This window comes from Prionailurus bengalensis, chromosome E3 (assembly GCF_016509475.1).
Source record: "Prionailurus bengalensis isolate Pbe53 chromosome E3, Fcat_Pben_1.1_paternal_pri, whole genome shotgun sequence".
In the NCBI taxonomy this organism is placed as follows: Eukaryota; Metazoa; Chordata; class Mammalia; order Carnivora; family Felidae; genus Prionailurus; species Prionailurus bengalensis.
Window position 1 is genome coordinate 40,600,711 of NC_057357.1, and position 15,012 is coordinate 40,615,722.

The following is a 15,012-nucleotide window of genomic DNA, read 5'->3' on the forward strand; positions in this document are numbered from 1 at the left end:
GTCTCGCCCCGCAGGTGATCCTCCAGCTTCGAGCCAAGCAGTGCGCCGTGTGCCGGGAGCGGGCCCGCGGCGGCGCCCTGCAGCCCTGCGCCTGCTGCGAGGGCCCACCGCTCCCGTGGTGACCGCCGCGTCCTCACCGGCCCCTCGGGCGCCCCCGGGCTCCGGAACGACGGGGGCTCGCGGACCTGACGCACCGGGACCCTGACCAGCACTTTGTAAACCGGGGGATTTAGACGTTCTAAGTTGCTGTAAGCTGCTTCCTAGGTTCGTGATTTTTTTACTACGCGGTAACATGAAGCTTTGTATGTGTACTGTGAGCTGAGGACATTTCCTGTCAGTTTCTTGTTAATTCACGGTATGGTAAAGACCTTTGATTTCCTTTTCTGAAATTAGTACTTCTGAGATGAGCGTTTATCTAGTAGTGAGAAACACCTAGGACTTCTCAATAGTTTCCAAATTAAGTGCAGACATAGTATTTATAGCAGTGAGACTGAAAGACACATCTAGGGTTTTAGTTTTGTGAAAGGGACGCTCTCGATGGCGTGCACGCGCACATTAATTGGAGGTTTGTATTCCAGGCCCGTGAAATGGCGTTGCGCCTGATTTGCCCCATGACCCGTGGCCACTTTTTCTAAGTGCCTGAGCCTTGCAAAAGGAGCGAAGGAGGCCCTTCGCGCAGGTCCGTTCTCTCCTCTAGTGAGCAGCACGGCGGGGGGGCCCGTTGGTGGAGGCTTCCGCGTTAGTTTTACAAAGCTGTGCCTCGGCGGCACCCGTAGCCTCTGGAGCCTGCTGGAGGGCGTCCCGGCTCCTTCGCGGGCAGCCTGAGGCCAGAGACTCGCTCATGCCCCTCCCTGCGACCAGACAGACGCCCGCCGGGGACCCCTGCCTGCAAGGGAGAGGCTCACAGGCCGCGGTGTAACCCAGGTATTACCAGGGTCACTCGGGGGACCCCAGGGTTGCAGAGAGAACCTGGCTGCCCTGCCGTGGCAAAAACACTCCCGAGAACAGGTCTGGTTTTGGTGAGGACCAGAATCTTCTCTGGTCTGCACTGGGTCATTTTTCCTAGCAATCTGGGGAGAAGCAGAAGAGGTGAGTGGTCTACCCAGACTTTGCTCTCCCCGAGGCACATCTAGATGGCTGCAAGATCTTTCCCGAACCTGCCGCTGGGGTGGGAGCAGGTCACGGCCCCTCTGGCCTGGAAGTGAGCGCCGGTGCCTCTCGGCCCACTGTGGCTTTGCCAAAGACTTTTAATAGCATTTTTTAAAGCGCAGAATGGCTCGGTAAAAATTATCAGTGACCAAATATTTAGTAAGAGGTTTAAAACATTTTTAACGTAAGACAAAGCGATAGTTCTGTCCTTTAAGAGGGGCCCGTGGCGGGCTGCAGCGAGTCCACTACTACAGGTGACCATCGACTGGGTTTTAGTGAATCGACTTTGTTTTTAATGATAGTGATGATGATTTATTAGCTCTTAGAAATGACGTATATTTTGTGCTACTGTTACCACCGTTTAAAATTCTTTATTTTTATTAATATTTATGCACTTGTTTCACATTTCAGACCTTTGGTCTTTTATGGGAAACAGAACAACGTTTTTATTGTGGGTCCCCAGCCTCGGCATCGTCAGATGACAAACTGGGAACAGCCCGCGTGCTCCCCGTAGGCGGCTCGGGCAGGCTCCGCACAGCAGGCAGACCAGGCAGGGCTGCAGCGTCGCGGGGCCCCTCGGCCCTGCCTGAGCCGGTCCTTTCTGCTCGGGGTCTTGGCTGTGGCGGCCCTGGTCTCCTGCAGGAGGCGTCCCTACCCTGCAGGCCTCACGGGCTGGGCCACCGCCCTCGCACGGGTGACGGGAGCACTGGGTGCGGGGCTAGCGATCACGGGGCACGTTATGGCCTCCGGCTGTTTGGAACTGGGGTCGGCAGAAGACCTCAGGTCAGTGTGGACACTTCACGTGGATTAATTTATGGAAGCCTCAATCTCTGTTTGTTCTGAGTATTTAGAGGAGGTCGTTACTGGAATGAATTTTCTTAACCCAGAAGGTAGTATTTATAAAGCATAATCATTTACTTGTAGTGAACCGTTCCAAGTTAACACTTGTTTAAATTTTTTTACACTATAGCATTTATGCAATGGTTTACAGAATTCATGGAATTATTTTTATCAGTATGGAAATTAATTAAAACTTTGAATCTTTATTCTGTCTGCCTCTTTGAGCCGATGCTGATGGCCGGCAGGCCCCGAAGGCAGAGGAAGCGCCCCCCCCTCCCCCATGCTGCTCCCCTCCCCGCCAGCCTGGATCTGCCCCCGAGGCCTGTCTCAGGTCACAAGGTGTTCCCTCGCCGTCCCGGGTCGCCATGGAGCCGTTCCGCTGTCCCGTCTGTGGGTGTCCTGGGGCCCCCGTGCTCAGAGGGGGGCGTTTCTGCCAGAACAGCGAGCGGCAGGAGGTCAGCGCAGGTCCCGCGGGTGGGCTGAGCCCCCACACCCCCGCAGGACTCACCCGCGGCCTGCGCGTAGGGGATGCCATGCTGTGTCAGCAAGCTCCGGAGTCTCCTGACCTCCTTCCACAGCTCCCTGTGAGCCTGGAACAGAGCAGGTAAAAGGGCAGTGCCGTGGCCCCGCGGCGGGAGGCCAGCCCAGGGCTGGGGGGCCCTTCCCCGTCTGTACCTCACTGCAGTTCTCCAGGGTCTGGAACGCCAGGGCCTTAGCACCTCCTTCCCGCACGGAGTCACTGTCCTCCGGGGTCTTCAAGTAGCCGGCCTCCTCAAAGAGCACCCTGAGCAACTTCTCATAGCCCTGAGGGTCGTGGAAGAGGGAACCCCCAGCTCCTGGCCGCCCTGTGCCCGGGCAAGGGGGTGCCCGCCTGGCGCCTCACCTGGGACGTGATCAGCTCGTCAGCCAGGTCCTGTTCCACCTGGTCCCACCTGTGCTGCAGGGCCGCCGGCAGGGCCGGGTACACTGCAAGCGACCCAGCAGACGGGGGCTTAGCCGAGCGCCTCTGCCCCCTCCCTCCCCCCCCCCCCCCCCCGCATCCCTGGGACGGCCCCCCCGGGGCCCACCTAACAGGGAGTGCGGGTGGCAGACCAGAGGCGTCTCGAAGGTCAGCGCGTAGACGCAGGTGCTGGGCTCAGACACGTGTGCCAGGCGGTTGCTTTTCCCACAGGTAAGCTCCACCTGTGGGAGGGCCTTGGTGGGCAGGTGGGGGGCGAGGAGCCTGCCCCCTCCCCCCAGGGTCCCCCCAACGCGGGCCCACCTTGCTCTGCCGGCTCCGGGAGCGGCAGGAGTCGCCGTCCCTCATCCACATGCCCCTGAAGGTGTTGTTAGAGATCTCCCACTCGTGCCAGATGCTGGGGGGGGGGATGAGCGTGTGAGGCGGGCCGGGGTGCCTGTCGGGGGCGGGGGGGGGTCCCCGTGAGCAGCCGGCGGCCCCTCTCACCCCAGGATCCCGCTGTAAGCGTTCCAGCGGAAGGTCTGCTCGTGCTGCGTCACGTTGTGGAAGGGGCACAGCTCGTACTTGTACCTGCGGGCACAGCGGCGTCAGGGGGGTCCCCGCGCCCGTCCCCGCCGGCAGCGCCCCACACTCACGTGGACTCCACCAGGCTGAAGCACTTGCCGGAGAGCCTGAAGAGGTGCGCGGGCCCTGGAAGAGAGCGCGACAGCCGAGTCCGGCGGGGGCGCCCGCGGCTGGGACTCGGGACAGGAGCACCGGGGCCCACTGAAGCGACCTCCGAGGGCGACAGCGGGCACCCTGCAGCTGGCCTCCGTCCGGCCTCGCGCTCGGGCGGAAAGGTGGGCGCTGAGACTTCCTGGAGCCGGGGGCGGGAGGCGGCCGGGGGACGACGGGGCCCCAAGAAGCGTGGGGACACGGGGAAAGGAAGATGGGCGAAAGCAGCCGCGCGCTCACGGGTCATCGACGAGGAGCCTCGGCACGGAGCCCGGGTCGCAACGAATCCCTACCCGCGACACAGGGCCTCATCTAGGGGAAGGGTGACACGGCGGTCCCAGCAGAAGCCCATACGGCTCTCTGGGAGTAAAGGCTTCTAAATGTACTAGAAGAACTGGGACCCAGGCAGACACGAGAACAAGGGACAGCGGGAAGGAACGCCGGAGCAGGCGGCGGAGACGAGGGCTCGATGCCACTCCGGCAGACGGAAGAGCCGGGCCGCGGGGTGGGGTCGCAGCATGGGGGCCCCCACGGGAGGGCTCGGATGGGCCGAGCGTCTGGGAGGACAAGAAAGTCTCCAATGTGACAGAAGAGGGGAACTCCAAGGAGGACAGGCCCCGACCCTCGGCAGACACCCAAGGGCAACGAGAACTGAGGCCGGTCGGGGGACCCAGCCTGCAGCCTGGAAGGCGGCGCAGTGAGGGACGCGGCCGTCAACCCACCCGCCAGGCAGACGGGGGGGACCCGGTCCCCACAGGGTGCCCTGCCCTTGGAACGGTGAAGGCGAAGTCACGGCTGCGGCACAGAGCCGGGATGCTTGCCGTCCCGACCTTGTCGGTCTACCGAATGTGGGAGGTGCATCACAAAACCATCACGCGTCTTTGCTGGTGGGTCCCCGGCGTCTGAGGAGGTGAGCCTGAGACGGACAGCGGAGCTGGGGGTGGGGAGGGGGGACACTGATTTTGTCAGTGACTCAAACTGACGAGAAACTGCAATCAGATCTGAATAACCTGATGTTACGAACCCCCAGAGTGACACAGAGGGAAAGCAGCGTCACAAGGGAGGAAACGAGGGACGAGATACACGGTTTCCTGGGAGTCCCTCCTTGTCGACACGTCCAAGTGAAGGAATTAACTATCCACCCGGTCAAAAGGCACAGGCCGGCCAAGGGGAGGAGACCCCTCAGAGAGGCTCCTGTTAGCTGTAAAAGTCAGGAGAAAGAGGGCCGGGGCGGCCACACTGCCACCAGAGCGACCGTATGCCACAAACGGTCAGGAGAGACCACGGGTGTTCTGTTCTGAACAAACCTAGAAGGACTAAAACGCCACTTTCTGATCACAACGGAAACCAGGAATCAACAGCAGAAGCAGGAAATGCACAGATCCAGAGTAATTGCACTCAGGGAAATCAGGAAATACTCGAGACAGAGAGCAGGAGGCTCAGAGCCCAGGTGCTGAGAGGGAGCCGGGCGTCTCCGGCGCGTTCAAGTACGCGCTCACGCCCGTGACCTAGCTCTCACACACTCAGCACTAAAACGAGCACACGAGACACAAAGCTGGCAGAAGAAAGAAAACGAAACGCAGTCAAAGCCAACACTCCTTTGAAAAGCTCCCCAAGATCCTAAGTGTTTCGCTAGACTGACTAAAACACACACACGAGCGCTGAAACCCCTAAAGCCAGGCAGGAACGTGGGAAAGTTGCCAGTTTGGCTGAAAGACGGCTACCGGAATACTGAACGAGCCGGCCGCCAACCGATCGATCACCTATGCGAAACGGGCAGTTCCTAGGAACGCGCCATCTATCAGTCCTTCTCAAGGGTCCCCAAGCCGCGGAAGAGCGGACCACACGCTGCTTCACGGTGTGGGGCCAGCGTCACCCCGAACCCAAAGTCAACAAGTCACAAGGAAACCACGGTCCAATATCCGCTCCGAACAGGAGTGCAAAAAACCCTCCACGAAACACCAGCAGACTGATTGCAACGACGCACTGAAAGGTTCCTACGTCGTCACCAAGTGGGGTTGATTCCTAGAACGTGAGGATGGCTCAAAATACAACAATCACGGTGACAACACGATCCACTACCAGACCCAGGGGGGACCCCACGGCCACGCGACTGTTGCAGAAAAAGCACCTGACAAAATTCAACCCTCTTTCATGGCACGAAGCCTCCACAACCAAGGAAACGAACGAAACTGCCACCAACGCAGAAGCCGTATGGGCCGACCCCACGGCTGACCTCAGACGGAACGTGGGCAACACCCAGCGCGTTCCTCCTCCCGTCGGGCGCTCTTGGTCGTCGACGCCGCAGTCAAGTTCTACCACAGCGATCAGGCGAGAAAGAAAACGCATCCAAACTGGAAAGGAAGAAAGAACTACGTGGCCACGTTAGCAGACGACATGATCGCGTACGTAGAAAACCCTAGTGGGGACTCCTGGGCGACTCAGTCGGATCAGTGTCTGACCCTTGATTTCAGCTCAGGTCACGATCTCACGGTTTGTGGGACCGAGCCCTGCGTCAGGCTTTGTGGTGACAGCAAGGAACCTGCTTGGGACACTCTGCACGCCTCCTTCCTCCCCAAAATAAACAAAAAGGGAAAAGAAAGAAAAGCAAACCCTGGAGTCCACAAAAATCTGTGAGCAAAGGGGCAAGATACCAAGTTGACACTGAAGAACGATGTGTGTTTTTCTACACTGACAACAACCCAAAAAGGAAATTTGAGGCAACGATTCCATTTATAAGAGTACCAAAAAATACATCTATTTTGGAATAAACCGAAGAGGCAAAATACTTGTACAGAGAAAACTACAAGATAGCACCTAAAAAATGAAGCATGTAAATAAATGAAATAAATGGAGAGAGACCCTGTGTTCATGGGTAGGACGATTTAATGCTAAAATGTGAATACTCTCCTAACTAACCTAATTGAGGGCAATCCATATCAAAATCCCAGGAACTTTTTTTTTTTTTTTTTTACAGAAATAGTAAAACCCATCCTAAAATTAAAACAGAATCTCAACCCCAAACAGCCAAATCCATCTTGAAAAAGAACAGTTGAAAAAATTACTTATTTCAAAACTTACTGCAAGACTACACATCAGAACAGTGCGACCCTGGCTTAAAGACAGACAGGTGCAGCGACAGGACAGAAGATACCTCATAAATAAAGTCTTGAACATACATCCATATGATATGATGTGGGTGCCAAGACCATTCAGCAGGGAAAAGACCGTCTTCTCCATAAATGGTGCTGGGAAACTTGCACGCACACAAGGATGACGCTGGACCCTTACTCTACACAGTACACAAAAATAACTCGGGGCGCCTGGTGCGGGGGCAGCCTGTTGAGCACCCGACTCTTGACTTCAGCTCAGGTCACGATCTCATGGTTTGTGGGATCGGTCAGGGTTTGTGCTGACAGCATGGACCCTTCTTGGGATTCTCTCTCTGCCCCTCTCACACACGTACTCTATCTCAAAAATAAACAAACATTAAAAATAAACATTAAGGGGCGCCTGGGTGGGTCAGTCGGTTGAGCGTCTGACTTTGGCGCAGGTCATGATCTCACAGCTCTTGAGTTCGAGCCCCACGTCGGGCTCTGTGCTGACAGCTCGGAGCCTGGAGCCTGCTTCTGCTTCTGTGTCTCCCTCTCCCCCTACCCACTCACATTCTGTCTCTGTCTCTCTCAAAAATAAATAAACATCAAGAAATAAAAATTAAAAAAATAAAATCTATACGTACGATGGAGTATTATTCAGCCTTCACAAGTTCATCCTGACACCTGTTGAAACAGAGACGAACCTTGGAGACCTACGCCAAGTGAGCCACGCCGGCCACAAAAAGGCCAGCACAGGACTCCACTTACGGGAGGTCCTTAGTCCGTGTGAGTGGCTCTAACAAAAGACCACACGCGGGGTGAGTTCTAAACTAATTTTTCACAGTTTGGGAGGCTGGAAGTACAGATAGGGCACCAGCACGGTCAAGTTCTGGTTCACGGGGACAGGGGGAGGCACCTCTGACGTCCCCCACGTGGTGGAAGCGGCTGGAAAGGTCTGGCGCCTCCCTTGGGAAGGGAAGAGGGTGCAGGCCCCACTGTCGAGGGCTCCACCCTTGTGACGGAAGCACCTCTTAACACCATCAGTTTGGGGGTTCAGGCATCAACGTACAAATGTCAGGGGGGACACACCCAGACCCCAGCAGCTATCTGGAGCAAATTCAGACAGACGTAGAAGGTGGGGGTGGGGCTGGGGCAGGGGAACAGGGACGTGGCCTTCAGGTAGTTTCAGTTCCAGAAGATGAGACGTTTCTGGAGACAGATGGCGGTGCGCACAACAACGTGAATGTGCTTCATGTTCCCGCACTGTAGGGACTGGTTAAGATAGGAAATTTTATGTATATTTTGCCACAATGAAAAACAGAATTCTTACTATGCTTGGAAAAAGAAGTATCAGAACGCGGAATCATAAACAGAATCCAAACGGTCTAGGGGCGCCCAGCTGGCTGAGTCAGAAGAGTAGGTGACTCTTGATCCCAGGGTTGTAAGTTCAAGCCCCATGATGGGTGTACAGATGACTTAAAAATAAATGAATAAACCTGAAAAAAAAAAAACCCAGTATAGTATTGACATAAGAACAGACACGGAGATGAATGGAACAGAGCCCAGAAATAAACACGCACATACGGTCAATTAACTCAAGAGAAGGCGCCGAGAATCTCCAGTGGGAACAGGACGGTCTGTTCAATACATGGCGGGGGACACCGGACCACTACCTTCCACCACACGCACAAATTAACTCAAAAAGTATTAAAGACGTGAATGTGAGACCTGAAACCATGAAGCTCCTGGAGGAGAACGGGCGGGAAGCTCCCGGACAGCGGCCTTGGCGATGAACTTTTGGATCTGGCCACAAAAGCAAACACTGACAAGTGGGACTACGTAAAACTGGAAAGTTTCCGCAGAGAGAGACCAACAAGATGAAAAGGCAAGCTCCGGGAGGGGCAAACGTATCTGCAGACCACCTCTCTGATGAGGGCTTCAAAACCCAAAATACAAAGAGCTCCTGCGACTCAACAGCGAAAAGAAAACCATCTCACCATCTCAAGGAGACGCCTGAGCCCTGTGCTCACTGCAGCCTGAGTTCAGCGGCCGAGACACGGAAGCACCTAGGTGACCGTGCCCGGTGGAGGGATAAAGAGGCGGTGTGCACACAGCCGAACAGCACTCAGCCACGGACGAGGGAATCCTGCCATCTGCGACGTGCGTGGACCTCGAGAGCACTATGCTAAGTGACACCAGAGAAACACAGATACCGGATGTCACACGTGGAATCTAAAAAATAAACCACCAGACGTAAGATCCAGAGAACAGACCGGTGGCCGCCAGAGGACCGAATGGGTGAGGGGGTCAAACGGAACGCGCTTCCAGTGTAAGTAAGGTTCGGGGACTGGAACCCGACCACGTTTCCTCTCTGAAAACTGCTGAGAGAGTAGAAACCAAGAGTCCACATCACAAGAAAGAGCGACGCGCAGCTACGAAAGGTGACGGCTGTTAATTACACTTGCCACGGCGATCACTCTGCACTAGGTGCAAATACCAACTCCCGTCCCGTACGCCCAGAACTACCACCGTGTTGCAGACCCATTACACCTCCACTTAAAAAGGACCAACGAATGCCCCCCCTCCCCCAGGGAGCACAAGGTAAGAGGACGAGGCGGGCTGCACGTGAGCCATGTGAACGTCTGCACGCTCAAAGTTACAAGGATGACCTACGTCCCTGCAGCTAAAACCAGATGAACCCAACTGTGTGCAACCGGGAGGGCCAGCTCAGTTTAAGAACATGAGGTTTCGTGAGTCCACACTAATGACCCCACGTGAGACTTCTGACACCGTCCTAGGTGTGCCGTAGAACAGAGCGGGAACTCTGGGCCACGGCGGGAGCCACACCAGCCAGCAGGACACCGAGCCCTCAGTGGCTCCGTAAGGCTTTGGGGAGCACTCAGAAGCGGGCGTGGGGCACACGTGATCGTGCAGCTCCTGCCTCGGGGCGGGCTCAGTGGCACCACTGTGGTGGCCGAGCCCGGGCAGGCCCTCCCCAGTCTCCCTGACGGCCGGGGATGACCCAGCAGCCATAGGCGGAGGAGACGCCCGGAGCCGCTTCACCGAGAGGGCCGCGTGCCCACAGGGACGGGAGCCTCCGCTTAGGACGGGTGGCCGGTGAGACCTCTATGCTAAGTGCTTTAGGCTCAGCCCTTCAACTCCCGACACCTGAAGAAAAACCGTGCGCTTGACAAAACTAAGCGAGAAGAACCAGGGAGGGGCTCACCGGTGCCAGCTTCTCCTGAGCGGAGCCTGCATCTGAGCTGCTGATGAGCGCGACACGGCCGGGAAGTCACGGAAACGTGAAGGCTCTGCTCTGGTTTGCAACTAGACAACTGTGGACAAGACAACCCTGACCTTCCAACTCCCCAGACTGTAGGCGTCAGTGGCGGGGAAGCAGCAAGCCCACACGTGGCTTTTGGGGGAAAAACACAACAAAACATAACAGTGTGGGTTTTAAAAATCAAGTTAGGAATATTCCTCTATGTGGAAAACTTACATTGTCATTAAGGGGTCCTCTCATCTACTTTGTTTAAAAAAAAAATTTTTTTTCAATGTTTATTTATTTTTGGGACAGAGAGAGACAGGGCATGAATGGGGGAGGGGCAGAGAGAGAGGGAGACACAGAATCGGAAACAGGCTCCAGGCTCTGAGCCATCAGCCCAGAGCCCGACGCGGGGCTCGAACTCACGGACCGCGAGATCGTGACCTGGCTGAAGTCGGACGCTTAACCGACTGCGCCATCCAGGCGCCCCGGCATCTACTTTGTTTTAAAAACGAAACTTAACAGGCGCCTGGGTGACTCAGTCGGTTGAGCGTCCGACTTCGGCTCGGGCCATGATCTGGTGGTTCTGGAGTTCAAGCCCTGTGTCGGGCTCTGTGCTGACGGCTCAGAGCCTGGAGCCTGCTTTGGATTCTGTGTCTCCCTCTCTCTCTGGCCCTCCCCCTGTTCATGCTTTGTCTCTGTCTCAAAAATAAATGTTACAAAAAAAAAAATGAAACTTAAAGGGCGTCTGGGTGGCTCAGTCAGTTGGGCGTCTGACTTCGGCTCAGGTCATGATCTCTCACGCTCCATGAGTTCGAGCCCCATGTCGGGCTCTGTGCTGACAGCTCGGAGCCTGGAGCCCGCTTCGGATTCTGTGTCTCCCTCTCTCTCTGGCCCTCCCCCCGTTCATGCTTTGTCTCTGTCTCAAAAATAAATAAACGTTAAAAAAAAAAAAGAAACTTAAAGGGCCCCCGGGTGGCTCAGTCAGTTGAGCATCTGACTCTTGATTTTGGCTCAGGTCAAGATTGCACAGTTCATGGGATCAAGCCCCACATCAGGCTCTTCACTGACAGCTTGGAACCTGCTTGGGATTCTCTCCCTCACTCACACACTCTCTTTTGCCTCAAAATAAATAAACTTTAAAAAAAATATTTAAGTCCTGAAAGAAATTTACTATTGTCAGGCTGAGTGGACAGTTTTTCACTGAATTTTTTCAACTTTATTTGCCGTGTGCTTCACTGGAACCATTTTCGTTTATATACATCATATGTGCTCAGAGCACTGGTTTTTAACAACTCAGCGACCGACTGAAAATGCGGGGTAACTGCTGTGATCCTGTTAACTCTCACTTTCTAACCTGCACGCCAGACTTGACGAAAGGGCCCATCTCTACTGGAGGCCCCTTGCTCTCCTCCAGGTCGCTAACCTCCTAAATTCTGGTTTTCATCTGCCTAAGGAAAATCATTGCGCTACGTTATTTAAAAAACATTCCGACTGAGGCTCCTGGGTGGCTCAGTCGGCTGGGCGTCCGGCTCTTGATGTCGGCTCGGGGCATGATCTCACCGGTCTGTGGGTCAAGCCCCGTGTCGGGCTCTGCGCGGACAGTGCAGAGCCTGTGTGGGATTCTCTCTCCCCCGCTCGCTCTCTGCCCCCACCCCTCACACACGTGCGCTCTCTCTCAAAATAACTAAAGCTTTAAAAAAAAAATTTCAAGGTTCTCACATTAAAGGTTTTGGTGGTAACACTGGTGGTTTTTCAAAAGGAAGCTTAATTAGCAGAATTAGCTCTTGCTGAGACAGCTGGGTGCTCTCCCCAAGCTGCTCGGGGTGGGTGTCCGTATCTGTGACGCCCCGAACCCTTCACTCCCCTTCCATAAAACAGCATCTCTGGACACCTCATTCTGGGAAGCCTGCTTGCATCAGAGTAAAAGACGCACATTTAGGTGGGGATAAGTGGTAAAAATGGAGAGTTTTGTCCTGATTACACAAAGCTAAGCTCTAAAATATTTTCTCACAAACTATTTGAACTGTATAATCCCAACACGTCAAATATTCTCTGGGAGTTTTATATAAGCATATGGCTCCGTAGGCCAAAACTCTTTGGTTTAAGATACAATTTCAGAACAGAAGTGACCCCTCAGCGGGGCACCTGGGTGGCTCAGTCGGCTAAGTGTCCGACTTCGGCTTAGGTCATGATCTCACAGTCTGTGCGTTCAAGCCCCGCATCAGGCTCCGTGCCGACAGCTCAGAGACTGGAGCCTGCTTCGGATTCTGTGTCTCCCCCTCTCTCTGTCCCTCCCCACTCATGCTCCGTCTCACTCTCTCTCTCAAAAATAAGATTTTAAAAAGTTAAAAAAACCAAACACCTTATCAGTCTATGAGTAAATATTAGCTTTTTTTTTTTTACATTTATTTATTTTGAAAAAGAGTGCGCGTGTGTGCACTCAAGTAGGGGAGGGGCAGAGGGAGGAAGAGAGAATCCCAAGCGGGCTATGTGTTGTCAGCACAGAGCCCATGTGGGGCTTGAATCCCCCGTGAGATTCAAGACCTGTGAGATCATGACCTGAACCAGAACCAAGAGTGGGACGCTCAACGGACTGAGCCCCCCAGGTGCCCCGAATCTCAGTGCCTGTATATACTCAGCAAAAAGAGCACGGTGATGGCACAACAACACAGAGGAATCCCAGAAACACGAGTCCGGAAAGACACGAGACAGGCGAGCATGTGCTCCAGAACTCCATCCAGCTGGAGTCCAAGCCCAGATGACCCTCCTCTACAGGGACGGAAACCAGAAAGTGACGGGGAGGAGGATTTGGAAAGAAACCCACAGGAACCTTCTGGCGGAGAGAACCGTTCTCTACCTCGTCTGGGGCCGTGACGGCATGGATGTGGTCAATCGTCCCACTTCATCAAAGTGAATGTGTCAGCTATGGCTCCAGAAATATGGTTTAAATCTGAGCCAACGATGATACTCAAAAAGAAAAGAGAAACAAACAAGAAAAGGGGGGAAAAGGAACGCCCCTCTTTATCAGGTGCCATCGGCTGGCGGAGGCAGGGACAGGAGAGAGGCAGAAAATGGGTGCACACCCTCCTCCCTCAGGGTAGACCGTGAAACCACTGGACACAGCAGTTATGGAATTACCACTAATTTTGGGGGGTGGGAGGTGCGATCCAGACTGGAACTACCCAGGGAGAAGGTGTCCTGATAGTTTCAAATGGTGCGACAAAACGCAAGTTCCCTTTCTTCAGAATGGCCACGGGGAAACAAGGAAAGGCGAGGCAAACGCTTACTGCCGCCCTGTTTCTCTCTTCCACACTTTTCATAACAAACAGGACACATCTGTTTAGGGTGAAAGCTCACATCTGTCCCTCTCGGATCTCATCCCCCCCCATCCCTCTGGCCTCGCGCTCAAGGCCTCTACCTGGCCACTCCTTTTGCTGCCCCCTCCTCCCCAGATATCCCACCCCTTACTTTTCACCTTCAGCCTCCGACCAAATGTCGCTTCTCAGCCTTTTCCTGTCCCCCTATTTAGAAGGGGAATCCCCAAGGGCGCTGGGCTGGGGGCTCAGTCCACAGAGCAGTACTCTCCAACTCAGGATCCCCTCTGTGCCCCGCGCTGGGTGTAGAATTTACATAACAACAATTAAAACGGTGACCCTCAAAACAACCCTTGCCCCAGGCGCGCGCGCACGCACGCGCGCGCACACGCACACACACACACAGGCACGCACGCGCGCCTGTGTGCTTGCTTGCTTGCTCTTCCCCGCTTTCACACCTTTGGAGCATTTCCCACCATCAACCACTCTACACTTCACCTACCTCGTAGCTTACTGGCGCGCGCACAGCCCGTTAGACCGTCAACTCCAGGAGGACAAGCTGTGTTTTTTGCTCATTGCTGCGTTCCCAGCACAGACCCTAACACATAGTACTGTGCCGTTAAAAAACAAAAAACAAAAAACAAAAAACTAGATGTTTCCTGCTTGTATTTCTCACTGAACGAGCCAGCAACTCCACTTGTGGTATGGGACCTTAGGAAACCACTCACACAGGGTAGGAAGAGGCGATCTTCCGCAGGAGGAAAGTTTCTAATGACCAAAAAACCAAACACCTGGCAACAAAGGCACGCAGAGCCATCCTAAAAACCACTAAGTATCAAGCGAAAAGGGTGAAGACCTATGTTCACCCTCTTAAAAAGTTCCAAGACACACAGTGAGCGACAACAGCAAATGAGCAAACCTGTGTCGTTATTACTTTAACAGAAAAAGACAGAAAATAAGTCTTAAAAAAAGAGAAAAAAATCACGAAAGCAAATTAGTGCACGCTTTTACTTGTGTGCTCATGAACGTGAACATGAAACACGTCTGTACCCAACTGTTCACGGAGATCACCTCCACAGACGGAATTAAAAAGGACTAAAGGGGTAGCGACTTAACTTGTCCTAGAACGTTCTGGAATTGCATCGCGCCCTCAAGCTCTGAAAGGCTGACAAACCAAGGCACGGGCCTCCCAGGCTGCCCCTCGGCCCCCGGGTCGGGGACCCACGCCGGCTCCCGGCTCCCTGCCCCGCCGCCCCCGCATCCAGGGTCCCGCACTCACCAGACAGCGGGGAAGGATCCCTCTTGGGCTGGAGGCGACTGGTCTGGGGCAGGAACGGGTTGTTGAGCCTGCGGGGAGCGGCAGGGTCAGGGGGCACGGGGCTCCGGGCGGCCCCGCCGCGCCCCGCCGCGCCCCGCGGGGCCGCTCACCCGAACGAGTTGGGCTCCTCCACCACCTTCATCTTGGCGGCAGCGGCGGCAGCGGGCCCTGCGGGGAACGGGGCGGTGAGGAGACGGCCGGGCGGCGCCGGCGGGGGACGCACGGGAGGGGCCCCGGGGCGCAGGGACACTAACCGCGCGCCGCGAGCCCCAGCAGCAGCAGCAGCAGCTGGAAGCCCCCCGACCTCGCCGCCATCGCCGGCCGCGCGCGCCGTCACGTGGGCGCCGTTAGGTCAC

The 15,012-nt window shown here is 55.2% G+C and overlaps 2 protein-coding genes across 7 annotated transcripts in view; one reads left to right on the forward strand and one right to left on the reverse strand.

The window, feature by feature from the left end:
- UNKL (unk like zinc finger) overlaps positions 1-2,195 on the forward strand; it is a 37,588-nt gene extending 35,393 nt beyond the window's left edge. For all 6 annotated transcript variants that reach the window (XM_043561054.1, XM_043561055.1, XM_043561059.1 and 3 more), the window contains one exon: positions 15-2,195. In XM_043561054.1, coding sequence (XP_043416989.1) covers positions 15-122 — 108 coding nt within the window. In that variant the 3' untranslated portion in view covers positions 123-2,195. The remainder of the gene's footprint in view (positions 1-14) is intronic.
- GNPTG (N-acetylglucosamine-1-phosphate transferase subunit gamma) lies at positions 2,041-15,007 on the reverse strand. Its single transcript, XM_043561065.1, has 11 exons — positions 14,911-15,007; positions 14,767-14,824; positions 14,618-14,685; positions 3,583-3,637; positions 3,434-3,517; positions 3,251-3,344; positions 3,057-3,171; positions 2,873-2,955; positions 2,665-2,793; positions 2,498-2,579; positions 2,041-2,419 (listed from the first exon to the last, which is right to left on the reverse strand). The coding sequence occupies exons 1-11, from the start codon at positions 14,969-14,971 to the stop codon at positions 2,322-2,324; spliced, it is 927 nt and encodes a 308-aa protein (XP_043417000.1). The 5' UTR covers positions 14,972-15,007; the 3' UTR covers positions 2,041-2,321.
- Positions 15,008-15,012: the final 5 nt, after the last annotated feature.

Coding starts and splice junctions, on each gene's coding strand:
- GNPTG (XM_043561065.1), bottom strand. CDS start 14,971: ATGGCGGCGAGGTCGGGGGGCTTCCAGCTGCTGCTGCTGCTGCTGGGG. Junction 3,345..3,433: donor GCTTACAGCGGGATCCTGGG/GTGAGAGGGGCC, acceptor CCCCCCCCCCAG/CATCTGGCACGAGTGGGAGA. Junction 2,580..2,664: donor CCCTGGAGAACTGCAGTGAG/GTACAGACGGGG, acceptor GCTCTGTTCCAG/GCTCACAGGGAGCTGTGGAA.